Source organism: Eublepharis macularius, chromosome 4 (assembly GCF_028583425.1).
Source record: "Eublepharis macularius isolate TG4126 chromosome 4, MPM_Emac_v1.0, whole genome shotgun sequence".
Classification (NCBI taxonomy): domain Eukaryota; kingdom Metazoa; phylum Chordata; class Lepidosauria; order Squamata; family Eublepharidae; genus Eublepharis; species Eublepharis macularius.
This window is the reverse complement of record NC_072793.1, coordinates 80,382,316-80,408,296: the sequence shown is the minus strand read 5'-3', so window position 1 is coordinate 80,408,296 and position 25,981 is coordinate 80,382,316. Positions and strand designations below refer to the sequence as shown.

The following is a 25,981-nucleotide window of genomic DNA, read 5'->3' as shown; positions in this document are numbered from 1 at the left end:
TGATCTATAGATCCACAAAATGGAACTAGGGACAGATAGGGAAGATTTCTCTACAAACCTGAAGGAAGTCATAGGTTGGCAGAAAAATCTGAAATTAAAAATAATAGATTGGGGATTAAAATTAATCCCCCAAAATAAAAACAGCACCTCTAGCTTTATAAAAAGAATGCCCATTCAGCTGTTAGTGGCCATTTTGAATGTTGCTAGGCAACCGTAACAATATTGCTGAGCCTTCCAAGCCTTGATTTCTGTAAAACAAAGCCCTGGCGTGGAGGCAGTTGGAGGTCAAAACAGCCCAGAAAAAGTCTTATCCCCCTGCCCTGTCATGTCCTCTATGGAAATGGACTTTCTGTGGACAGGCCTTCTGGCAGCCACTGAAGATTCACTACCCATACAACTGAGTTCAGCCCAGAAAGCACCACACAACTCAACCAGACTTTGCCTGGGGAGAAACAGCCAGGGCAACAGAAGGAGGAAAAGTGAAGACAGAGAGGCAGATAAAGGTAGGTTATTTGGTGAGTGAGAATGAGAGAAAGAACCTGGAAGAGGGGAAAGAATATGGGGGCTTTCAGTGAACGGAAAGAGGAAGTAGTGGAGGGGGATGAAATGCCCCTCTACCAGTCCTCTGGGTCCCCAGCTTGTCAATATATCTAATTATCAAAGTGGTCCCATCTGTAGATACATGAATCCAGAGACTGTAGCCATGAACAGAGAAGATAGATATTTCAACAAATCTGAGAAAAGTCCCAGATTTTCAGAAAAATCTGAAATTAAAAAGAAAGGGAACTTAAACCCCCAAATAATAGCATCTGTACCATTAAGAAATGGATGCCCTCTGAGATCTCAGTTTGTTATAGGGGTTGCTAGGCAACCACAACAATATTGCAAGTCTTCAAATGTTGGTTTCAGTCACTAAAAGGCAGGGGCAGGGAGCAGGGCCCTTTCCAGGGCAATTTGGGCTTTCCATTCATTCCTGCTCCCCTCCCCCCTGCCCTGGAGGGCCAGGTTTAGCAACAGCTCACTGGGACAAGGCCCAGCAGCAACCACCAGGCAAGTTCCTACCATGCAATTTGCACAACTGACCAGGTGCACTGGTGGCTAGCTTGATTCTACACAATTTACAAGTCATACAACTTGTATGACTTAACTGGGCTGGCAGTGGCCACCACACAGCTCACCTGACTGACTTGCTACCAACACAGCTTTTGCAACTTGGCCAAAGAGAGGCTGCCAGGGGGAGGGAAAGCTGATAGTTAGCATGGTACAGTGGTTAGAATGTCAGATTAGGATCTGAGATCCAGGGTTACTCCCCACTCTGCCATGGAAGCTTGCTGAGTGACCTCGGGCCAGTCATGTTCTCTCAGACTAATCTACTTCACAGGGTCATTGTGAGAATAAAACGGAGGAGAGGAGAATGTAAGCGACTATGGGTCCCCATTATGGTGAATGGTAGGGTATAAATAATGTAAATAAATAATAAATAAAGCTGAAGATTGGGAGGGGCAGGTAAAAGAAAAGTTGATTGGTGAATGGGAAGTGGGAGTGAGAAGCAAAGGAAGCAAAGAAAGAGCAAATGATAAGGGGGCTGCCAGGAGGCGGGGAGAGAGAGAAAGGAAATAATGTGGGAAAGGGGGTATGGAGGTAAATGAAGTGACCCCAGTAAGTCCTTGTGGGTTCCCTACCGTGCAGCTGGACCCTTATCAAACCCTAATATGCATTGCTGGAACGGCATGAAAGCTGGTCCTGTCGAAGGCAACTAGTACTTCTATTTTACTGAGGAACAGAAGATGAGAGAGGTAATTAGCCCAAGGCAGCTGTGGCAGGATTATTATGTACAAAGTTGCATTTTGCAGCAAGGGAGCGACAGAAGTTCATTGATGCACAGCATGGCCCAAGATCAAGCTGAATTTTTGTCTCTGAGGTTTACTCAAGGTGGTTACTAAAAATGAATATTACATCACATACTGCAGTAACTGGGTTTTGAGGCACACTTCACATTAAAACCTTTTGCAATTAAATTTTTAAATGCATACATTTGAACCCAGAACATGGTATCTTAACTTAAGCAACTATATGAAGAAAACAATCATAATGTTTCTGGAAAAGAGACTGCTTGCAGTGCATAAGATTTCAGACTGAACATTTTTTCATTTTCACTTCAATGAAAAGAATCAGATTTAGAATTAACAAAACCAGTACAGCTACTGTGGTGATTACTGTCACTAACTAAACAGCACTGCCACATAATATGTTTTGTTTAAAAATTAGTGTTATAGTTTTAACAAGAGATTTTGTGGAATGGGGCAAACTTTTTGATCAGTAATTTATTAGCCGTCGTGAAAGTTTATACTTGGTTACTCTGAGGGAGCATGTGAAATATATGACTAGAATTCAGGGATCTGCAAATTTTGACTGGCCTCGATAAGCAGCCTTAATGTGGGCTCTCCACTGACACTGCCCACCCCAAGAGGAGAAGCAGTAGGGCCTTATCCTCGGTGACACAATGAACTTTGGAGATGATTCAAGCACTTTCAAGACCCGGCTGAGACTCATTTCCAAGAGACGCTTTCAGAAGACAGTGAGACATCTTGCTGCTGCTTTCCAAGCGTCTCCAAAAAGTGAGAAACAAGACACATTTTATATGAGATTAAGAACTTTGATGAATAGTGCATAAAGAGAACTTTTAAGACACCCCCCACAAGAAAAACATACAAAAACCTTCCCAAAAAGGAATGGGAAAGGCTTTGGCTCAGTGGTAGATCGCTTGTTTTGCATGCAGAAGGTCCCCAGGTTCAATCTCCGGCATCTCCTGTTAAGAATCAGGCAGTAGGTGATAGGACCCAGGAGAGCTGCTGCCAGTCTGAGTAGACAGTACTGACCTTAATGGACTAATGGACTTGTTCAGTATAAGGGACCTTCATGTGTGTCCAAGTTGTAAAGGTGGATGGTAGGTAAGTAGTGGCAAAGAAACAACAGGCAGTAGAGCAGAAGAAATGCAAGATTTAGCAACTCGCAGGGTGTGGCAGAAACTGGGTAAATGTGGTGTTCTCTAAAGTAAATCAGAAATCAGATAGGCTAATTTTAATGTATTCAGAGACTACAGTATGCAGTTGCACAGAATTCCTCCTCAGGCTTTATGTTTGAGAGGACTATTTTTGTTATGTGCTTTTAAATTTATGGAAAATTATTTTAATATGTATAAATTTGCTTAGTTTAACTTGTTCTGCTTCTAAGGACAGGATTTCACAACAACAAAAGGTGCAAAAATTGGGCCTGGATGAAGGGATGGGCAGTCATGGTCTGAAGGTGCCAGGCATAACTTCTTTCCCACAGTTAAGCAGGCCTTGCCTAGTAACTGGATGGAAATCACCTGAAACCCTGAGCTGTTTGGAGGAATAGAGTAGCTATAATAAATAAAATAAGTATTAGTTTTGTCTGGCACCAGTAAGAGAAGAAGAGCAGTGTAGCTCACTTTCTGGTTGTTGGTAGTTTATCTAAAGTCCTGTGTTTTATTTTCTGAGTTCTCTTCTGACAAAGCCACCATATTTTCAGACACCTCTCTCCTCCCACAAAGACGAAGCTGGAATTTTTTTGCTTTAGCTTGGGATTCAGTAGATAGCACATTGTGTGCCAGGTGTAGTCTGTGCTTGATTAGTGAACCTGGGGGTGGGTGGTATGTGTAAACCCACACAAGCTGCATCTTGGGATATGAAATGGATTTAGAAGTAAAATGTAATGGGTTTTCAAATTTGTGTAACAGTTTAGGCTGAGAAAGCAGGTGCTCCTGAGACAGGTGTATTCCCTGGGGAAAGGAGGTCAGCAGTGCTTTCAGAGTCTGAAAGAAATTTTAAATGGTTTGGAAGGGAAGGGAAGGCATTGGGTCAGGAGGCAAGGGAACTGGAGAATGGCAGATATCGACTCTGATTAATGGTGGCTAGGAAGCACTGGCTATCTATGAGATGCAGCAGCTTTTAAAGCCTCAGAGTCACAGTGTGCATCAGAAAATGAGACTGAGTGGAGGGCAGGGGCTCCATGCGAATCCCTGACCTGAAGTCTTAGTCATTGCAATCCATTTAAACTTTGTACCGTTAGAGGAAGTACTACTAATACTGTTATGTGGAGGGCTTGTGTTACGATTCTTGAGGGATATTTCTGGGAGGGAGTTTAGAAAAATGCCATCTCTTCTTTAGGCAAACTAAAATTGAATAGGAAAAAAAATAACTCAAGGAAGATTTATCTTAGTTTGATTTCTATCTCCCATCCTCTTTCCAAGAACTTGGGGCAGGCAGAAATAGGTAAAGTACAACGTACATAATACCTCCTAGAATGACCAGTTAAAGTAAAATAACCTGTGCTTGCTTAATCAGGGTAGATGGATCTGGCTTTGATGGTCCTATAGGAGAAAGAGGATTCTCCACTGTGTGCTGGTGACCATGAATTCCTCCCTAAGTGCCCTTGCTGTTTGCTCTTGGGATATGACTTGGACTGTCAAGAAGGCACTTTCAGATGATCTTTAATCATCATGATAATACAAAGGAAAGCAGGTGGTTTCTGTTGTACAGGAGGGGAGAGTGACATGGCTTGGCAGCAGAGTGCATATGGAGAGCAAAGGAGAGGAGGAATCAGAGAAAGCTTTGTGCCTTATCAGTAAGGATGGATGGTGATTTTGGCAATGGATATAGGAAGGAGAGTACATGATGAAAAGGAGTCTAGCAAAGAAAGATACATAAGCCCCTTATTTTTATTTACCCTATTTATAGTCTGCCTTTCTCACTGAGACTGAAGGTGGATTACACAGTGCAAATTAATCCAATCAACAGCAGGGACATTTAATAATCAATGCAATAGGGGATACAAATGCAAATTTGCAGAGATTTGAAAACAAGCAGAAATCTGATTCAGAGCATAAGCAATTCTAAACCTGACATTTTAAAGAATGCTAGTAGAATCATACTTACAGCAATGGACAGTACGTAGTAGTATAGTCTGTAGTCCCTATCAATTTACCAGTGCATCTCTTTGGAGCCCCTTCCTTACAGCACATCCATCTTATGTGTGTAAATAAGCGTTCCTACATAAATCAGTTTTGCATAGTTTGAAGAAAGTCAAGAGAGTGGAAGTTTTCCTGACCTTTTCAGGCAAACTGTTCCATAAGGTGGGGGTAACCACAAAGAATTCTGTTGATTTTGTCCATGTACAAGGTAGCACCTGCAGAACACCCTATTTGAATGAGCAAAGCTGCCATGGTAGACCATAGGGAGAGAGGCAAGCCTGTAGATATGAGAGGTCAAGGCCATGAAGAACTTTGTACGTGATAGCCAAAACCTTGAACTGAGCCCCATAACTGATCGGTAACCAATGGAGTGACTGCAGAATGGAAGGCATATGCATGCATCACCTAGCTCCTGATAATAATCAATCTGAGATGCTCTGTACCAATTGGAGTCTCTGAGTTGACTTTGAGGGAAAACCTATGTTGAATATAGTCTCAATGTTACCATAGTATGGGTCCAGGTGGCCAGATTGGCCATGTCAAGGTAGGGGATCTAGCTTTTCTGAGCTAGATTGAGTTTGAAGAAAGCATTTTTTGCAGCTGCATTAACTTGCTTCTTGCATAAGAATTGGAACATTTCCATAAACGTGGGTTGCATGTTTCAAATAAAATAATTTTACTTTTATGTTTTATGTATGTTGAGGACAAAGATTTTGGAAAGCAGGCTCTTAGAAAAGAACATGTCAACCCTCCTGCAGAGGTGAGCACCAGCCTGAAAACCTACCAGCACTTCACCTTGGAGAAAGCCTATATGAGAGAAGATTTCTTTTGGGCATTTACCCCTACCATGGGTGACTTCATACGTTTCCGTTTCTTTAAGCCGTTACGCATTGAACGGTGAGTGCGTGGGGTTTGTGGGATGCAGAATGGGAAGGATCCCCTTAACTTTTGGAAGTCACTCATTGTTTCTTCATCCATTCTCCCCAGCACTACAACAAAGTTCATCTGAGAGGCAGGTTGTATTTCATTCTCTTGCTGTCTTGCTCGTCATGTGTATAAACTTAACTTTTTTTGTTCCAGCTCTTCTTTGCACAAAGCAGCTAACCCTAAAAACAACAAGAAAACAAAACAATAAAATGAGTGAGCTGTAAAACATTATAACAGACCTTACAGCCAACCAACCAAGGCTGCAAACACATCAACAGTGAGATTCAAAGCAGCAAAAATTTCTTAATTGCCACAGGGCTGCTGAAATAAGGGTGCAAGGCATAATTTCCTAAACCTAACTGGAGAAGGAGATCCACATATTTCTCCTGGAAGGCTGTTCCAGAAGGTGGGTGCTGTCACCAAAAAGGCCTTTGATTTTGTGGAAGATAAAACTCTCAGGAGGGAACCACAGATAGAGCAGACCTGAGGTGACAGGCAGGACTACAGAGAGGCTGTCTTCAACTGTATAGATTTGTGAAAGGATTTAAAGGTTAACACCAGCAATGGGACCCTGGGGTCCAGTTCTATGAGCTGAATAAGGTGCCCCCAGCCACTCTCCATTGTTTCCTTTGGTGGGAGGGGAAAAATCAGAGCTGACTCTCACTGCAGAAATACACTGGGACAAGGCTGCCATGGCTAAGGCACACTCCCTAGTGCAATCTCAACACACAGAAAGCCCAACAGATCCAAAGTAATGCCCCACCACTATCCACATGCCCCTTGAGCAAGCTGCCTACAGCCAGAACCAAAGTGAAGCCCACCCCCAAATCCCCCTTGAAGAAGCTGCCCAGCCATTCTCTATTGTTTCCTATGGTGGAAAAGTTTCTAAGCTGGCTCCCAGAAACACACAGGGGCAAAGCTGCCACCGGCCAGAGACACACTCTCAAATGCAAGATCAACCAAGAGAAAACCCAACAGAATGTATGAAATGCTGAATGCTGACTGAATTTTAAATGTTTTATTGGTTTTATGGAATGTGATATTTATTATGGTTTTAAGTGATGTGATCTGCCCTGAGCCCACCCACAGGGAGGGTGGAATAAAAGTCCTAAATAAATAAATACATAAAGAAGCAAGGGAATGGAATCCCTCCAGAACCAAAGTGAAGGAGGCCAACATCACAACAGGATCATGTCAAAACAGAGAATTCCACCAAAACCAAACTGTAGCAAGGAACACCCTTGCAACTTAGCCCAACAAAACCAGAGTCACAGAAGCCAGGCAGAACCCCGGGCCAGTGGGAGAATCACTACAGAACCAAGCAGGTCCCCCTGCCTGCCTCACTTCCCCCTCCATTCTGCCTCCGATGTAGAGCATAATGCCACCAACCCAGACCGAGTGTATTCAGTTCACAGGGAGAGAGAGAGAAATTATCCCCTTCCCGTTTTTTATCAAAACTTTGTGTGTAGGTTTGTGGACGAATGGACCTTTCAGAATTCCAGTGGTTCCTTACTAAGCCAGCATTTCATTGCTGTTTTCTTCTCATTCCATTTTTTCTTCTTTTTATGAGAATTGCAACACTTGTTGGTTTTCTTCTTAAACTGAGGGATATATTCCTATTTCCTTCCTTATTTAGTGTCTGATTGAATTTATGTAGCTTACACTGGCTTCTAAGTTTGTATCTTCTTGATAAACAAGCTACAACCACAAACAGGTTTAATTTTCATGTGCCTAATACTGCCTTGTATTTCCTAACTGTATCTCCTCCCTCTTCCCTCTGTCTCCTTCCCTGTCTCCTCTTGGAAGAAAGCACAGGTAATGCCAGGGAAACAGCCAGCCTAGAGGTTGAAGCCAGATTTCTAAATTTACCCTGATTAACCCAGATTTATACAGGGGTCTTGATCTGGGGCCCAGATCAGATCCAGGATTCTCTAATTTGATCATGGAAAGCCAGAATTAGCCAGATCAGTAAAAATCCAGTTTTTTTCCTGGTTCTCAGACTGAGATCACACACTCCAAACAAGAGCTCAGGGCTTCTCTGAGAGAACTTGTTTTTCAGCAGTTGAGCCACTATTGAAAAAGCAAGGGACCAAAGGGGCTACTCCCAAGAAGACCAAGGCAATAAGTTTTTCTACAGTTAGTGTGTAGAATGAAGCATGAGCCCAGCTGTTGAGAAATAGAGAACTTCAGTCTAAGATGCAACTCCCCATTCCATACTTTGGTACGGGCTTCAAGAAAGGGGCTGATTCATTTACCCCAGCCACAGACTTGTGTGTTTGAGAGAGGCAAATTCACTAAACTTTCATCTTTGGTGTTTATACATGCTGACTTCTGTAGTAAAACTTCACCACCTTCCTACTGATTTGGAGTGAGCTTTGTAAAGTGCCGATGTCTGCTTGTGAACAGTAGTACAGTTAAGGAAACAAGGTCTGCCGACATCCTGTTTTCTCAAGTGATGCTTGCAGACAGGCATTTTTTCCTGTGTCTAATTTCTAGCCTTTTTGTAATTAACAACCATTTGAGAGGCTTTTCTCTTTTTTTAACAAACTTCCTCAGGGCTTTTTTTAGCTTCTTCCTTCTGCCTCAACCTAAATATTTTCCGAGTCAAACTCCTACTCACCATTAATTTCTCCCTCTGTCTCACAACCCAGTAAGAATAATTGTTGCATTTTGTCCATTAATACTAATGCTGCGCTTCAGTAACTTCAAAGCAGCAAGCCAAAAAGGGAGGGCAATCTTTGTGTTATAAAAAATTAAATTAATTCCCTCTCAGTTGACTGTACTGAAGTCCAGGATGCATTGATATGTATGTTATTTCAAATAATAGAACTGTTATAATTTTTCATCTTCACAAAGCCCAGCCTATGTTTATGGTTCCCAGATTCTGTTCTTTGGTGTTAAGAATGCAACTTTTCCCTTCCTGGATTGTCTACAGATTCAAATATGCCCTAGAAACTGAGAGGAAATTTGCACATGGTCATGGGAAACCCATCTGTTACATACTAATTTCACTGAGCATAGAGTATCTTTTTTATTTCGGGGTGAATTTTCAGGTGGGAACATCTCATGTATGCGGCCTCATTCTTTTTGGAATCTGTTCTTTGTGCTGAAGATGCACACAGCCACTTATTTCTTTAGCAGCAATAACAGCAGCAAACTGCTCTCACCATGGGAATGGATAATTGCACTTCTTACTTATTCATTCAAATGCAGTGGAGTGCTTAATTTACAAGAGCAATCAAATAATCAATCCATAATTGGTTGTTTTTGCACTTAGAGTTGTCTCTAAAAGTAGGTTTTCTGTACAAGGAAAGCCACCTATTGGGTGGGATGTTTTAGCAAATCCATTCCTGGCAGGGGGCTTTTATGTGCTAATATGTCCCCTATGAATCTGTGAAGTCATCTTGGGTTCTTGTCTTACAGGTTTTTCTTCCGCAGTGGCAACATTGAGCACCCTGAAGACAAACTGTTCAACACAACAGTGGAAGTCTTGCCCTTTGATGTGAGTTACTGGGTTTACAGAGGCTTGGGGAGAGGCAGAAGATGTAGCATAAAAATATGAAGGAAATTCTTTTTTAAGAACAGGTACAGGTGACAGTACATCACTTATTTTTGTGATTGTGCTAGGGAGTGATAGAGGTTTCATGGCTCTAGTTCAGCCCTAAAACATTAGCCTAATCTTGTCATAAACCTTCCACAAGGTTCTTATAATCTCCTGAGAATAGATGGTGATTGCTTGCATTCGAAACATGAAGGCCTGACACGTTCCTAGGAGATTATAATCCAGTCTGTCATTACTGTGTAGTTGGATCTTTTTATAAGTATCTTTGTGGAATTATGGACTTGGCAATGAGACTGTATGAGAAAGCTGCCACACAGACTGAAACCAGATGCTTACTTACCCTTGAGACATTATCCCAAAACCTCAAAAGAAAGTCTGCTTAGTCATTTTCCCATATAAAGTACAGAATTTGTGGCAGTAAAAGGCACTTCAGGCTCTGTTACCCCCTAGATATTCAACAGACTTTTACGGGCCCTTGAAAGACATAGAGAAGGTCTTCTAGCAAGAGTAATGTTCTGTCTCTGAAAACAAACATTGCCCGGTGCTTTATGCTCATAGTGGTTCACGCTGTACCCACAGCAGGCTGCCTAAATCTTCGTTGCTGGCTTTTTGCAAAGATTGTCTGTTTCTGTGCGCAGAGTCTCCAGTCAGATAAGGAAGCCCTGCAGGAGGGAAGAGGGACAGCATTCAAGTACCACAGGACATCCGATGGCTACATACAGATAGGTAAATTGCTGGTTCAAGGCAAACTGTAGCCTGCTGGTTGTGGATAATGCACTATGCCTGTTGCTGTTCCGATAACAAAATAACACAGAAAGTGGGGGGCGGGGGAGAGGCTTACAGGTTAGAGGCATGCATATCCTGCATGGGTTGGGTTAGATTTTTCCCCAGCTTGCTCTGAAATGAGTTATTCACTTTTAGACAACATTTATCTTTTTTCCCAAGGAATAAAACTCCCAGTGACTTAATCATTGGAAGATTCCATACAAGCAGACGTTCTCATTTAACGACATGCAATCAGAAATATTGCTGCTGTAGAGATTGGACAGGCCTGAACGAAACAAAGGGCAGTTTGCTTAAAACTCTCATAGCTCACTTGTAAAAATCACGTAGATGTAACTTGATATATGGCCTTCCCAACTCACACTTGGGTATTTTGCTTTTGCACCTATACAAAATGTTTCAGTAGCTTCTTGGAGAATGTATGACACAAACTCTCACCATAGTTTGTGGGGTAAGTGAATTGCAGAGGGGTTTTTTATTCTCAGTCCCTTTGGTATAATATTCAGTCTTCTGCATTTGGTAAGAAAGATAACGCTTGTTTGTACCTGTTTCTTCACAAGGTTGGTGGATTTCCATTCTGTACAGCTAATCGTGGTGCCTTCCATGGAGATAGATCAAGATGGGTAGCTGTGTTAGTCTGTCTATAGCAGTAGAAAAGAGCAAGAGTCCAATAGCACCTATAAGACTAACAACATTTGTGTTAGGGTATAAGCTTTTGTTAATCTTATAGGTGCTACTGAATTCTTCTTACTCTTTTCTACTGCTACAGACAGACTAACACAGCTATCCATCTTGATCTATACATAATGTAAGTGAAAAGCTATCCTACATCACAGGAAATCAATCACCCTACTGTTTTTTCTCCTTTCACATCCAAGTGATTACTGTGCGTTGTGATCCTAGTAAATTGGAAGAATCGTATCCTCAAAAGTCTAAAGCATTCAGATCCAGGTGTATTCCATCTTGAAACTAACTGGATTTTAGTTACAATTAAGTCTGAGTAAATTCCTTTGAGAAGCTGTTAATTTAGAGTGAACCAAAGAGTTCAGCAAGACCACTGAAGTACATTTTTGGAAGAGCCGTTAACCACAGAAATAACAATAAGGGCTTCATCTGTTGACTGAATGCCCTGTCTGTGGTTCCTTATTGAACTTTGCTTATTGAACGTCCTAGCTGTTGATTATATTGTATTTCACTTGCACTGTGTAATCTGCATTGGATCTCATTGAGAAAGGTGGACTATAAATGAACAATCAAGACACTATATTTTGTACTTTCCGTGCATAAACTAGCTTCCATATATTGGCTTATGGGCAGGTACACATTTTTATTCTGCCTTCCTCCAGGAAGCTCACGGTGGGATTCATTGGTGTCTCTGCCTCCATTTTTCCTTCACAACAACCCAGTGGGGCAGGTTAGGCTGAGAGAGAGTAAATGCCCCAAGTTCACGGCAGAGTGGGAATTTGAACCTGGGTGTCCCAATCTTAGCCCGTTACTTTAACCACTACTCCAGCCTGTCTGTCATAGTTAACTAGGGGCCTTCTGCTGTACTCACAAATTTAACCCAGAACCTATTTTTTTAGGTCGCAGCCTTGATTATGCAACCTTGTTTATGAAATCAATGGGGCTTTCTCCTATATGATGTGTATAAGATTAGAGTAGTGCTCATCTGTGGCAGAAGTTGTTTGCTAATCCTCCTAATTTTTTGGAGTTGCTTCCTGTGTATAATTGCATTCCAAAAACATTTTCTGAGAGTTGGCCAGTAAATGGCTTGCAAATACAATGATTCTAGGAGTCTGCCATTTTACTCACTGGGGAAACCCACATGCTCCTTTGTGGATTTCCTTAACAGACCAGATAACATCACCCTGGGACTGTTTCTAGCACAGGGGAGAAGGCTGATTAACTGTAAGGACTAGAAGCTTGAATTCGACATGGGAAGCAAGTGGCTGTTAGTGTGGATTTGAGAAGGGTGGGAACATGAGCAGGGGGTGGGGAGCAGTAAAGTTATTTCTAGCTGAGACACAGCAGGAAAAAACTGCAGAGGAATTGACAAAGACGGAAGTAGTAGTAGTCTAGTAGAAAAAGGAATTGTATGACAGTTCTAGCAGATAGGAAAAAGATGGATTCTGTAGATGTCAAAGATGAAAAAAGGCAGTACAGTGTAAAGAAAGTTCTCTTCTGTTGCTCTAGTAGGCAAACACTGGACTAGTTGTGAACATCCATGCTGTAACTAAAAAGAGATAGTGGAGAAGGGAACTGAATGCATTGCAAACAAAGCAATTAGAACAGAAGCTGCACATGAATAAAAGCAAATGGTTATATGAATAATGCATTGGATTTGAACCTATGCCATCCTAGTTTTAGCCTTCACAAACACCTTCATGCCCATTCTAATTTAAAATGTAAGCTTCATAAATTATTGTAACCCCTAACTACCTATCAGAGGCTCAGGATAACCTGTAAGGGTCTTCAACCCAAGTACACTAACCCACCCTCTGTCTTTTAATAAGTTCATGATTGGGCTGTGAACAGAGGTATAGACATTGTTTTTTGTTTACTGTAACACTCAATCTCTTTCTCAAGGAAACAAAAATCCATGTTCTCAAAACATCCCTAGTGGTGCCCAAAACATTTGCCTTATGTCTCTTCTGATATCACTTGACTTGGCTTCTCAAGGAGGTTGTGCTTATGCTTTATCTGACTTTCTCATTTCTCAGGGTTGATTGTGTCAGCTTGATCCCCAGCTTTCTCATGCTTTTCCCATGCTCAGGCATCCCTGTTGATTATGGAAACCTTCAGATACTTGTTTTAATGAAAGTATCTTTAAGGATGCCTTTCTTTTGAACACCATAGTTAACAAAGTTCTTCTCAAGTTCTGTATAATTCAGTTACATGTGACATTGATTCTGAGAAATAGGATTGGTATGAGTAGCAGCTCCCCAAAGATGCTCATGACAATTTACTGGTTTTTTATTCATCATTTCACTGTATCTGCATACAATATCAAGATTTTAATCTTTCCCAGGCTTCCTCTACAGTCCATCTCTCTTCCATTTCAGAAAAAATACTTGTAAAAATCAGTTAGATGATTTTAACATCTGTCTAAATATCAACCTCTTAATTTCAAACTACTTTAGCCATAAAATAATTTAAGATATACTTGACAATTGAAAAAAAACCTTGTATTCTTTTGTTCTAAGTAATATTTCATCATCCCAGAATTATATTCTGTAAAATTGAGCTCTCTGTTTCAGTATCTCCAGTAGAAGATACTGTTGGGTTATCAATCTGAAGAACTGGGTTTGATTCCCCACTTCTCCACTTGAAGCCAGCTGGATGACCTAGGTCAGTCACAGGTCTTCTAGAGCTTTCTCAGCCCCATCCACTTCACGGGGTGATTGTTGTGGGGATAATAACATACTTTGTAACCCACTCTGAGTGAAATTAAGTTGTCCTGAGGGGCAGTATATAAATCAAATGTTGTTATTAAAAGAACTCTTTACAAGGCACCTGTCTGTAAGCTGGTATATGGAAGCTAGATGTTTATGCACTGGAAAGTAAAAACAAATCTTATGTACAGAACATGGTGCCTTGATAGTTATATGAATTGTTGTCAAACCCTTATTGTCATTTCTGTGGTTAACAGCTCTTCCAAAAATGTACTCCAGTGGTCTTTCTGAACTCTTTGGTTCACTGTAAGTTAACAGCTTCTCAGAGGAATTTACTCAGACTTAATTTTAATTGGCTGAAAGCCAGTTAGTTTCAAGATGGAGTATACCTGAATCTGAATGCTTAGATTTCTGAGGGCACGATTCTTCCAAGTTACTAGGATCACATTAACACATAGTAATCACTTGGAAGGGAAGGAGAAAAAACAGTAGGGTGATTGATTTTCTATGATGTAGGATAGCTTCTACCCTGACCTTAATAGCCCAGGCAACCCCAATCTTGTCCGATCTCAGAAGCTATGCTGGGTAATCCATGGTTAGTAATTGGATGGGAGACCTCCAAGGAACATCAGGGTTGTGGAGGCAGGCAGTGGCAAACCACCTCTGTTAATCTCTTGCTTTGAAAATTCCACCAGGGGGTGCCGTAAGCCTGCTATGACTTGAGGGCACTTTCCTCCACCACCAGGATAACTTCTCATTTACGCTGTAGTATAGGTACAAGGACAAAATACTCCTGTATGAGTTCGGAAGCTATGTGCATATATAAAGCTACATTTCCCATAACATGCATGAATGTGGAGGCTTGGTCATAAGACTGTAAAAGCCTGGTTGAATCAAACCAGTGGTCCAGCCTTCAGTTTCCCACAGTGGCCAACCAGATGTTCCTGGAAGACCTAGAGGCAATGGCTCAGAGGAAAGTCCCCCGTGTCATGTTGCCTGCCAGCAGTTGGTAGTGAGAGGGATAATGATGATGGTAATGAATAGTTTAACAGGTAGGGCAAAATGTGCATGGCTGTTTATAATTGATGTGTTTTAATGCTCAGATTGCTGCTAAATTTTATTCTGTTTATTGTATCTGTTTATTGTATTGTACATTTTATTCTATTGTCTATTTTAAAATGTTGTGATCCACTCTGAGCCCGCTTGCAGGTAGAGTGGAATAGAAATCAAATAAATAAATATACCACTTAACATCCATTCAGAGTGGTTTACAAAGTATATCATTATTATCCCCACAACAACAATCACCCTATGAGGTGGGTGGGGCTGAGAAAGCTCTGGAAGAGCTGCAACTGACCCAAGGTCACCCAGCTGGCTTCAAGCAGAGGAGTGGGGAATCAAAACTAGTTGTCCAGATTAGAGTCCCACCGCTGTTAACCACTACACCAAACTGGCTGTTTGTTCCCGACATTAGCCATGGATGGACCTATCCTCTGTGGGTTTGTGTAGTTCCTTTTTAAAAGTCACATATGCCCTATATTTTGGGCAAGAGAGAAAAGTCCTCTAGATTCACTTTCCCCACAGCATGTATAATTTTATAAATCTCTGTCATGCCCCGCCCCTCCCTCCTCCAGCCTTGATCATCTTCATTTCTTCTAAAACTGCAAAGCCTCACACTCTAGCCCTTTCTTGTAGGGAAGGTACTCCAACCCTTAGATCATTTTGGTTATCTTTTTCCTGCATCTGTTAAGGCTCTTTTTATCACTACTGAGATCACCCCAGATCCCCTGAAGGGCATTATGATACTGGCTGGAGTTTTGTGTTTGTGTGTCATTTTTTTCAGGTTGCTTCCTTAATCCGGATCACAGAATTTGTTTCTTTCGGTGCTGCCACCCACTGAATCAATGTTTTCATTGAACTGTTCACTATGACCTTGTGGCCTACTTCATGGTCAGTCACTACCATTTCAGACCCCATAATCATATGATGTAAAATCAGAAAGGTTTTTGCCCTAGTATGTATCATTTTCTATATTTACTTTCTACCTCATTTGCCATATTGTTGCTCACTCATCCATTTTGTATAGACTATATGAGTGGCATTCTTAGAACCCTTCAAGTTTCATCATCTTGAATCATTTGTGTCATCTATACACTTGACCACTTTACTACTCATCCCCAATTAGAAGTCAGTTATGAATGAATGAAAATAACACCAGCCCTAGTGCTTATTTTCCTTTCACAGTTTTCACTTCCAAGTATCTCTCAGTTATTTATTAAATTAGTGGGACAATTACAGGATATATCAGGAACCTCTGGGTATTTTCAAAGAAAATGTGGTTGTTTATACATACTTCACAGGTAACAGAGTAAATGTAATTCATTGGAAGAGCACATGCTTTGCATGCTAAAGATCCTAGATTCAAGCTGCAGCATTGCTAAGTAAACGGTCTCAGGAATTAGGACTGAGAAATGCTCGAGAGCACTGCTGCTATGCAGAGTAGAGAAACTTGGGCTATATGGCCCAAGTGGATGGTGTATAGGAAGTAGGGAACTCGCAAGAACTTACAGGGAACATTTTTCCAAAATCCCCTACCTCGCTATTTTCTCTCTGGCAGCCTTCGTAGCTTCTTCCCACTTTCTTCTCTCCTTCCTACACACCAGCCTACCTACCTTTATCGACCCTGCCCTCCCCCCGCCCCTGGCCACTCCCCTGGCTGTCTGGAAAAACTATGACCTAGTTATACGGTGTCAGCAGCCAGTTTGGCTAAGTTGCTTTGTTCTTTCCACCAGACCAGGCCCAGTTACGCGGTGTGAAACCTACAAGGATGTACAAAGGGCACCTCAGTTTCCCCTGTACCCCCCTCCCCACACTATTTCCTCTTTCCATCCCTGCTTCCTTCTTTCCCATCCACTCACCCACCAAAACTATCTTTATCTGCTCTCTATCTTCAGCTATATTTATTATTTATTTATATCCCAACATCCTTCTCAATGGATACCGAAACTGCTTACCTCATTCTTCTCTATTTATCCTCACAACAACCCTGTGAGGTAGCTTAGGCTGAGCATGGGTAATTGGTAAACAGTCATCCAGTGAGCTTCCACAGATTGTAGTTTAAAACTGTAACCACTACACCACTCTGCCTTTGTGGAGTCACTGCTGTTGAACAGTTGCTAGCAGCCAGTCCTGGGTGTCATGTAAGTCATATGATATAAGATTGCCCAGACGTTGCTGCCAGGCATGGCTCTGACAGGTAAAAAAGGTAAAAAAAGTCCCCTGTGCAAGCACCGAGTCATTACTGACCCATGGGGGGACATCACATCATGAAGTTTTCTTGGCAGACTTTTGTTACATGGTGGTTTGCCATTGCCTTCCACAGACAAGTCCTCCCTTAAAGGCCAAAACAGCCCAGTAAAGGGCCCTCTCCCTACCTTTTATGGACAGAAATCAAAACTAGAAGGCTGGAAATAGTGTTGTGGCTGCCTAGCAACCCCCACAATGACCACTGCAGAGGTCATTCATTTCTTAAAGCTACAGGTATTATTTATATTATTTTTTTTAAAAAAAAGAATTTAGATTTTCTGCAAACCTGGGGCTTTTTTCAGGTTTATAGAAAAATCGTTCTTGTATGTTTATGGCTCCAGTCTCCAGATTTAGGTATCCACAGATTGGGCAACATTGAGAATTAGCTGTATTGACAAGCAGGTGGACCTGCAAGGACTTGCAGAGGGGCTTCTCGTTTTCCCTACCCCACTATTTTCTGGCGGAATTAGCCGTGTTAGTCTGTAGTTGCAAAATAGTAAAGAGTCCAGTAGAACATTTAAGACTAACCAACTGTATTGTAGCATAAACTTTCAAGAGCCACAGCTCTCTTTGTTAGATGCAGCTCTCTTAGTCTCTGATGAAGAGAGCTGTGGCTCTCGAAATAAAGTTGATTAGTCTTAAAGGTGCTACTGGACTCTTTACTATTTTGCCACTATTTTCTCTTTCCCTTCCGTGGAAGTCCCCATAGTCTCTATTTTCTCCTTTCTCTGTCCTTCCATGCACCCACCAGCCTACCTGCCTTTACTTGCACCTCACCCTGTTTTCTGCTTTCTCTTCTGCCCTCCCTCAGGCAACCTCTATCTGGGAGAACTATGGCACAGTTGCATGATGCCAGCTGCCAGGTTAGGCATGGAGCACTTCACTTTCCCCTGAATCATCCCTCCTCCTCCCACATGATTTCCTCTTTTTCTCTTCCAGACAGCTGCCATACTTGCTCCACTTTTCCTGCTTCCTTCCCACTGACCAATCAAACTACCTTTTATCAGTTGCTCATCTTCAGCTATATTTATATATGTAGTTCAGTTGTACCCTACCTTCTTCACAATGGGGATCCAAAGCACCTTACATCAATCTCTTTATTTTATCCTTACAACAGCCCTGTCAGGTAGATTAGGCTGAGAGTAGCTCCAGGTCAATAAGCAAGCTTCCAAATTTTCAGATTTTTCTGTAAACCTTGGCTTTTTCCAGGTTTGCAGAGAGATCCGTCTTATCTGTTCATGGCTTTAGACTCTGGATGCAAGTAACCACCAATTTGTCCATGTTGAGAATTAGATATACCAGTTATATGGTGTACATGTATGTTGTACTTTATCTGTCCCAAAATGCAAAGTAATTAGTAAAAACCTGCTCTTATGCTATGAACAGTGAGTAGCATGATACTTTATGGTATAACACAATGGCTTAATGATACAATAAAAACAATAATTACAGTTCATTTGTGTACCGTTCTTCTGGACAGATTGGTCTCCACTCAGTGCAGTGAACAAAGTCAGTGTTGTTACCCCTACAATGGAGCTGGGACTGAGAGGAGTAGCTTACTCAAGGCCACCTGGTGTGTTCCATGACAGTAGTAAGATTGAACTAGCAAAGTGTGGTATCGCAGCATAGCTACTTAACCACGAGTTCTCAACGATAGGGCTAGGAGGCTGAGCTACACATAAGGTTCAAATTTTGCTTCTACCTTAGGAAACCTCTCTCATAATCTTTTCACTTTCTGTAATAAGGAAATTATAATACTGAGCTACTTAAGAGTTGTTGTAAGGATTCCAACAAGATAATGCATACAAAGGGTTTTGAAAACCCATATTAATGCTAATTATTATATGATGAGATCGTGTTAGAAGAAACTGATGTTCTTCCTTTCCCCCAGTAGTCCTACCTTAGAGTGCTGAGGCCAACTTTTAGGGGGCAGGCTAGAGTCATGGTTTGCGTGTGTGCGTGTGTGTATGCAGAGGTTGCCTGATACTGTTATTTAGTTAGAAAATTGATCACAAGGCTAAAAAGACTCCAGACAGCCCGTGTTAACTCTCCCAAATGTTAAGCCATTTCATTTATGTAACTCTTGTTGGGAATCTTCAAGTGACAGGTATCATTTGTCAGGGCTTGCCACCACTGCCACTGGGCGGGGCACTGGCTGGGCCAGCCCTGACGTCAGAGGGGTGCCAGGGATGCTGCAGGACCCTGCTCTGTGGAAGGAGGGGTGGTATACATCACCCAGACTCCCTCTCAGCCCACTTGCTGGCCTGCTCAACCTGGCCTGCTCACCCCCTCTGTCCTCAATCATCTCCTCCTCCCAGAACTCTCCTCCAAGCCTTACTCACATCCACCACCCCAGAGCTCTTCCCAGCCAACCTTTATAGGGCCTTCTCTCACCGCCCCGCCCTCCTTGCAGGTCCTGCCTGCCAGGCCACACCCCTCCTCGGCCTCCCAGCATCGGCCTGAGCCGTCTCAAGCTGCTGCAGTTGGGGTAGCTGGCTGGGCTGCCTGGATCAGCAACAGCTGCGTCATGTTGGCTGGCTGCCAGGCTTCTCTGGCTGAGCTGATTACTGAAGGTAGGCCCAGCTGTGGCCCCTTGGCTGGCTGCCCAGCTTTTCCCACCGAATGCCTTCAGCAGCTCCACCTGGAGGGGCTTGGTTGCGAGCATCTCCTGAGCCAGGTTGCTGTCTTCAAGCTGAGGTGGAGGCTGGGGCATGGCTCTGAGCTGCTGTGGCTGCTTCTCCTCCTTGGCTGGTAAGGGCTCTGTTTGGGCTGCTGCTGGGTCCCTATTCTTCCTGCCTTTGCCTTTCCCCTCTGTTCTGCTCAGCCCCCTATCCTCCCCCTGGAGGGTGGGACTAGCTGGCCTCTGCCTGCCCCTTCTAGCCCTCTGGGGCTTTGGCCCTTCACCCCTTTCCCCTGGGGTGGGCAGGCTGTGGCCCTGGCTGCTGGCTGGGGTGGCAGGGAAGCCCCCTCCCGGCTGCCTCCCCTTGCTTTCTCCCGGCGAGGCTGGGGGCTGTGTCTCAGACCCCAGACATCATGATCATGGACAAATCAGGGGGAGGGGGAGTATTGCAAATACTGTAATGTTAAAGGCTGGGGAGTAAATCTTCTGTCCTTTAGTTGTCATTTTTAATGTTTGGTGGTATATTGTACCCCCAAAATCCTTGGCCTGGATGGTTTCATCATCAGAGCTTCCAGTATTAAAAAAAATACAGGATCACGCTTTTGTTGTTCATATAACATTTGTTTCTGCTGCTTTTCCAAAATGCTCAGGGAACTATTTTCTTCAATGGCTTCCCCTTTAGTATCGTAGCTGGTGCTTGTTATATGTAAGGAATGGCAACCAGTGCCGCCTACTGGAAAACATAAGCTTTGCAATTAAACAACATAGACTTTCCTGGGATATTAAGTTTGTAGTGTCATTGCTGCATAAAATATTATACCATAGCTTGTTAAATCATTTGTTTGTGTGTGTGGTGGTGGTATTAGTATAGGTTCCTAATTGGTTTTAAATGCTGGTTGTTTCTAGAACTCCCCTGTCACTTTTGGCGTAGAGTATTACTGAGAGCAAAAGCAGTCTTCCCCCGTCATGGGCTTATGCCTAGGTTTCCTGGGACCATTGGGACTGTGCCTGTTCTCCAGACTTTAAGATAGACAACATCATTCCACTTGGCTAGTTTAGTGTTTCTACTTTTAGCTGACTTGGTGGGGAATAGGAACAAACATGTTGGGCTGTCTCCACTGTAAGAAGCAGCACTGAGCCAGCAGAGTAGGTCATGCTCCTTACTTTGCAAATTAACACAGGGAACTGCTTCATGTAGTCAGATTTGCCACATCGTAGTTGTACTGGGCTTGCCATACATGGTTTCAGTGATGATACACACATGATAGTGGCACAGTGTAATTTATAGCAAGTTTGACAATGATGTGCAAGAAAGCAAACTCATCCCTTGAAAATCCATTCGTGTAGCTTCACAATCTGTACTTTTTAAAAATTGTTGTGAAAAATTGTGGGGTGCTGCACGTAAACTAAAAAGAATGCATGTGCCTAGCAGCAAACAGTTAAAATTAAAGGAGAACTATAATATAGCCCCCTCCAAACATGAAAAAGGAAATGGTGGCCTTGGAGTCATAAAAATGACCAGTTGAGACCTGCATTGCCAACAGTGGTTTAGCTCCTAACCAGACCAAATGGATCAAGATGGGTAGCCATGTTAGTCTGTCTGTAGCAGTGGAAAAGAGCAAGAGTCCAGTAACACCTATAAGACTAACAAAATTAGTGGTAGGGTATGAGCTTTCGTGAGCCACAGCTCACCTTACCATTAATTTTGTTCGTCTTATAGGTGCTACTGGACTCTTGCTCTTTTCCACAGACCAAATGGAGTCACACTAAAGGACGGCAACTTCCCCATCTCCCCCTTCTTATTGCACCTTTCCGTGCCCCTCTCCAAATTCAGCTTCTGCATGTCAGTGGCCCTGAAGGAACACTGTAGGGAACAAACAGAGTCTAACAGAAGGGGGGAACTGGCAAGAATCTCCCTTCCCTCCTCTACTGATGGAAAAGCCATTCTGTTGGAGGAGTGCCACTTCACTGATGGGACAGCACCTTAAGCTCCCAGCCGTTATCAGAATGCGCAGCATTTCTAGGTATGCCTGCACATACTGGAGCTTGCCTGGAGGAATGGATCATTTCACCAAGGGAAACGCTTTTCTGACAACAGTAGGGGTTTTGCTGCTGAAAAGGGCAGAGCTTGGCTCTGAAATCTTATCTTTTCCCCCTCCCTCAGGATCTTTTTCCAAAGGCATTGCTGAAGGAGAAGTAGACCCTTCCTTTGGACCTCTGGAAGCAATACGACTGACCATCCAGACGGACTCTCCTGTATGGATCATCTTGAGTGAAGTAATACTCTTTTCTGGAGGAGCTTCTTCTTAGGAATGTTGATAGCAGCAGGTCCCACACTAGATTTCTGCAGGGAAAGCAAGCTAACGGCCGAAGGAACCCTTGAGCTTAATCTTTTCTCTGCCTAGATGTGCTGTTACCTCCATGACAGATATACCCATGGAAAAGAGCTTCTGCATGCAGTGAGCCTGGACGGTCCCCCAGGACTAGATTTCACCCAGTGAGCTGTCAATAAGGCCACAGCTTCCCAGAAACCATATTCACAGCTCGTCGTGGGAATGACCTGAGATACCTGTTAAGTTCTCCCTATTAATGCAAACCCAGGGCTAACTGGTACATACCATCTGGAGAACTTGAAAGTGTTGCACCAGTCATTTGCAGGAACAGTCTGAGCCAACTAAACCAAAAGTGGTATAACTGCAATAGTTAAAGATCCAGTATATGGATTCTGTTACTGTACTACCAAGCGGGTCATTTTGTAGAAAAAGAGCTGGAGGAACTCATTAGCATAACTCATTAGCATATGCCACACCCCCTGACATCACTTATCCTGGATGTTTTGGACCCAATCCTGGCCATTCAGGACCGAAATTGGGCCCAAAATGGCAAAAAGGGGCTCAAAATGGTCAGAATCAGGCCACTGCTGAACAGGAGAGTGATCACCCGTCAGAGGCCTGATCCATGCCATTATGGGCCCAAAATAGCCGAGAGTCAGGTGGGCAGGGCCACCTGACGTGACCTCTTTGGGGAACTGCCGGAACTGCATTCCTGTGCATTCCCCCTCAAAATGAGCCCTGCCACCAAGAATGCCCTAGTGTTCATTGCCAAATTACATTAAAAGTATACTCCTGGTGCTTTGCAATATTATCTCTAAGCAGTCTTCCCAAGTCAAAGGGCAGCATGGGTCTTTGCTTCCCTCAGTATTCTGTAACACACACAGTAAGGATGGAAGTGGTTATGTGTTGTAGGAGGTTACACAAAGATTTTGTAGAACAGAGCTTAGTAGCAAGGCTTTCTGGGCAGCAGATGCCTTTCAGTAATGAGGGGGGTAGGGTTGTCAAAACTGTTTTTCTGTCCAACAGTAAATCTTCTGCCCATGCTGTTAATGTTTTGTCCAGCTTGAGCCTTTGTTTTCAAGAAGAAACCAGAATTTAGCTCTTGCCATTTGTTTTCCTCTTCAACAGGATGATGTTTGGTAGCATTAATACCAAAGTGACTTGACTGAACTCTGATAGCTTTTTTCTTTTGTCTTTTCAGATATTCCTGAAGAAAGCTGACTGACCTCTAAGACTCAGGAAATGAGCACTAAGTGGTCATTAGCTCTTCCCCGCCTTCTTCCTCTCTTCTATGAAACTGCAGACATTGCAGAACAAAGGCAGCCTCTCCGAAAAGCAAAGGTGCGTGCTCAAGACGACGGCTGCTCCACGAACAGGAAGAAAAATGTGGTGAAACTTGGGCAGGACCTTGTGTTTCCTGACCACAGACTAGGAGAAGAGAAGCATTTTTCACACATGGGTGCTGGACTGAATTACGTGAAGATGCACCAGTGCCAGCGTATCTTGTATCTAGCTGCCTTTGCAGCTGCAAAAAGATGCGTGGAGATGAGATTTCCATGTCAAAGAGTATGTTTTTGTTTTTTGTTCCCTTGAACAAGGACCACACTGTCCCCATTACTCTTCCTTCCCCTGGATGATGATTCCTGAATGTATCACTAAGGTGTGCATTTAGAAATACGGGTTTAAGGAGTGTGAATTAGAAGGCAATTTGACTGTGTCAGGCTCTTACAAGCTGCAGAGCAGCTCAGAGGTATATTTGGGGAGACGAGAAGTAGATTCCCAGCTCCTTGTTTAATAAAAGCTGTGGCTCCAGGCTATGCCTGAGGATTAAATATGAAGAGTAATGGGTAATGAAAGAAGGTTGAAGTGCAGAGGTGGCAGCATGGCAGGGAAATAATGAAACCACACTGTGCCTGCCAGGGTTGTGCGTGGCCCCTTCATACAATACAGTTCCTGTTGAAGTCTCCAGTGTCTTCATGCCTTGAGAATGAGTGCAGAGTCCACCCTTTTAAATCCATATTTCCGTTATTTACTGGTTGGTGTGAATGTTGAACAAAAAACATGTAGGCCAGGTCTCACATGGTAGGGATTAGAGTGTAATTTAAAAACAAAAACCCCAATGTCTCTAGTTATACACTGGAATGCATTATACTACTTTAATGTGCTGTATTTTTTATTATTGGATACATTTGATTTTTTTCAAGTATATCTATATAAAATATATATTAAAATGTGCACTGTAAAATTTTAATTCCATTTAAACTAGTTTTTTAAAAACTTGTTTTATTAAGCAGGAAAATTAAAACACCATTTTACAGGCATATTTGATAAAAGCTTGTAAATGTGAACTATTCCACTTGAATGCATGGAGAAGTCATCTATTAAAACTAAACCTACAGACTCTTCCTTTACATGATACAGCCTACCCAGTACAGTGGAGAGTGGATGGTGGCCTTAAGGTAAGGTATGAAAATAAAGTGAGGCTTTAGGCCATATTAGATCTTACAGCAGCTGTACAGATGTAGTTAGAACTACTTCCTTATAGACTAACTTTTGGGTCAAATCTGTTTTTGGACTGTAGTAAACCCTCTGCGCCTGACTTGCATTTTCTTACACAGAACAACAGAAACCACCATGATACCATCACATACTTTAAAAACTACTTTGCCATTCATGATTAAATTGATAATGGTGTCAGTAACTATAAAACTGTCAGAAGGTGCAGGCTCCATTGTTCCTTATAGAGGTAGCAAAGCCCAGCCTTTTTTCAGGGTGACAGGATTAGGTGTGTGTTCACTCATACCTAGGATTCCTGAACCAAGCACGTTTTTGTCAGTGTAATCTGACCATGAACTCCACAAAGTAGTCTGTACACCGGTTAGTCTGCCATGTACTGTAAACCAGCTGCAAACGTGTCTTCAGAAACCTTAAATGGCTGGTAAAAATTTGTTGCAACTTTTGAGCTACAGCAAGCACATTCAACAACAGTGTCAGTAATCTTATCTTCACTCAGAGCAGAGCCTATCGCTGATTGGAATGGAAGAGTTGTAGAAATCAGACATGTCATTAGTCTGGACCATGCATTTTCTGAGCCCTGTTGGAGGAGTTGGGGGGAGAGAAGAGTTGGGGTTTGCATGCTAAGCTCAGTTAAATAAAACAAAACCATTAGGATCAAATTGGCAAGGCTTGGTTTTTAAGCATACAGGTGCCAGGATATCCAAAAGGCAGTATCTCATTTCAGCTGGCACCTCAGTAACATTATTCATCACTGCATCACTGCATATCAATGGGGTGTGTGGATTAACCAAGAAATTTCACCCAACGGATATTTTGAAATGGGGTTTCAGCCAGGCTCAGCACCGCCCCCCCACAACTCTTAACTAGTTAACCCCATGCACGTGCTTTTGTCCATCATGGGTAATTGAAGTTAGTATTTAACTAATTCTGGGCATGAAAAGGGAAAAGTGAAGAATATGCATGAACCTACTAACAACCTCAGCTCATGTAAATTTTTTCTTTACCATGATTATGTGTGACATCAGGACCATGGGATAAGTTTCCTTAGAGAAGGCGTTCTAGCACATGATGGGCTTCACCTCTCAAGGTCAGGGAAGAAAATGTTTGGAAAGAACCTGGAGAACTTCATCAGGAGAGCTTTAAACTGATGCTGCAAAGGGAAGGGAACGATCAACATGGGGATTTCAATGAAGAAGTGATAACAGCAGGGGCCCAACTGGGTAGGGCAGATCAAACAAAGGTACAAGGCTACAAGTGCCTATATACCAATGCCCGAAGTATGGGTAATAAGAAGGACGAGCTTGAGCTTCTCTTGCAAACAGAGGGCTATGATATAGTAGGAATTACTGAGACTTGGTGGGATAATTTCCATGACTGGAATGTGGTAGTAGATGGGTACGAGTTGTTCAAGAAAAAAACAGAAGGGTAGAAGAGGGGGCAGAATGGCATTGTATGTGAGGAGAGGGCTTGATTGTCAGGAAGTTCTGGAGAATGTGATTGACAACCCAGTGAAAAGTATATGGGTGGAAATAAGGGGAGGAAGGACAA

At 42.7% G+C, this 25,981-nt stretch overlaps 2 protein-coding genes across 4 annotated transcripts in view; one reads left to right on the top strand and one right to left on the bottom strand.

The window, feature by feature from the left end:
- Positions 1 to 24,272, top strand: part of MGAT4B (alpha-1,3-mannosyl-glycoprotein 4-beta-N-acetylglucosaminyltransferase B) — a 119,118-nt gene extending 94,846 nt beyond the window's left edge. The window contains exons 11-15 of one of the 3 annotated variants that reach the window (XM_054976064.1): positions 5,697 to 5,890; positions 9,344 to 9,422; positions 10,121 to 10,208; positions 21,748 to 21,839; positions 23,118 to 24,272. In XM_054976064.1, the coding sequence (XP_054832039.1) occupies positions 5,697 to 5,890; positions 9,344 to 9,422; positions 10,121 to 10,208; positions 21,748 to 21,839; positions 23,118 to 23,141 (477 nt within the window). In that variant the 3' untranslated portion in view covers positions 23,142 to 24,272. Of the gene's footprint in view, positions 1 to 5,696; positions 5,891 to 6,073; positions 6,327 to 9,343; positions 9,423 to 10,120; positions 10,209 to 21,747; positions 21,861 to 23,117 lie in introns of those variants that run through there. The other 2 variants (XM_054976063.1, XR_008596821.1) reach the window with 2 other exon arrangements.
- LTC4S (leukotriene C4 synthase) overlaps positions 5,807 to 25,981 on the bottom strand; it is a 48,590-nt gene continuing 28,415 nt past the window's right edge. Inside the window, exon 5 of the mRNA XM_054976065.1 lies at positions 5,807 to 6,099. Coding sequence (XP_054832040.1) covers positions 6,018 to 6,099 — 82 coding nt within the window. The 3' untranslated portion in view covers positions 5,807 to 6,017. The remainder of the gene's footprint in view (positions 6,100 to 25,981) is intronic.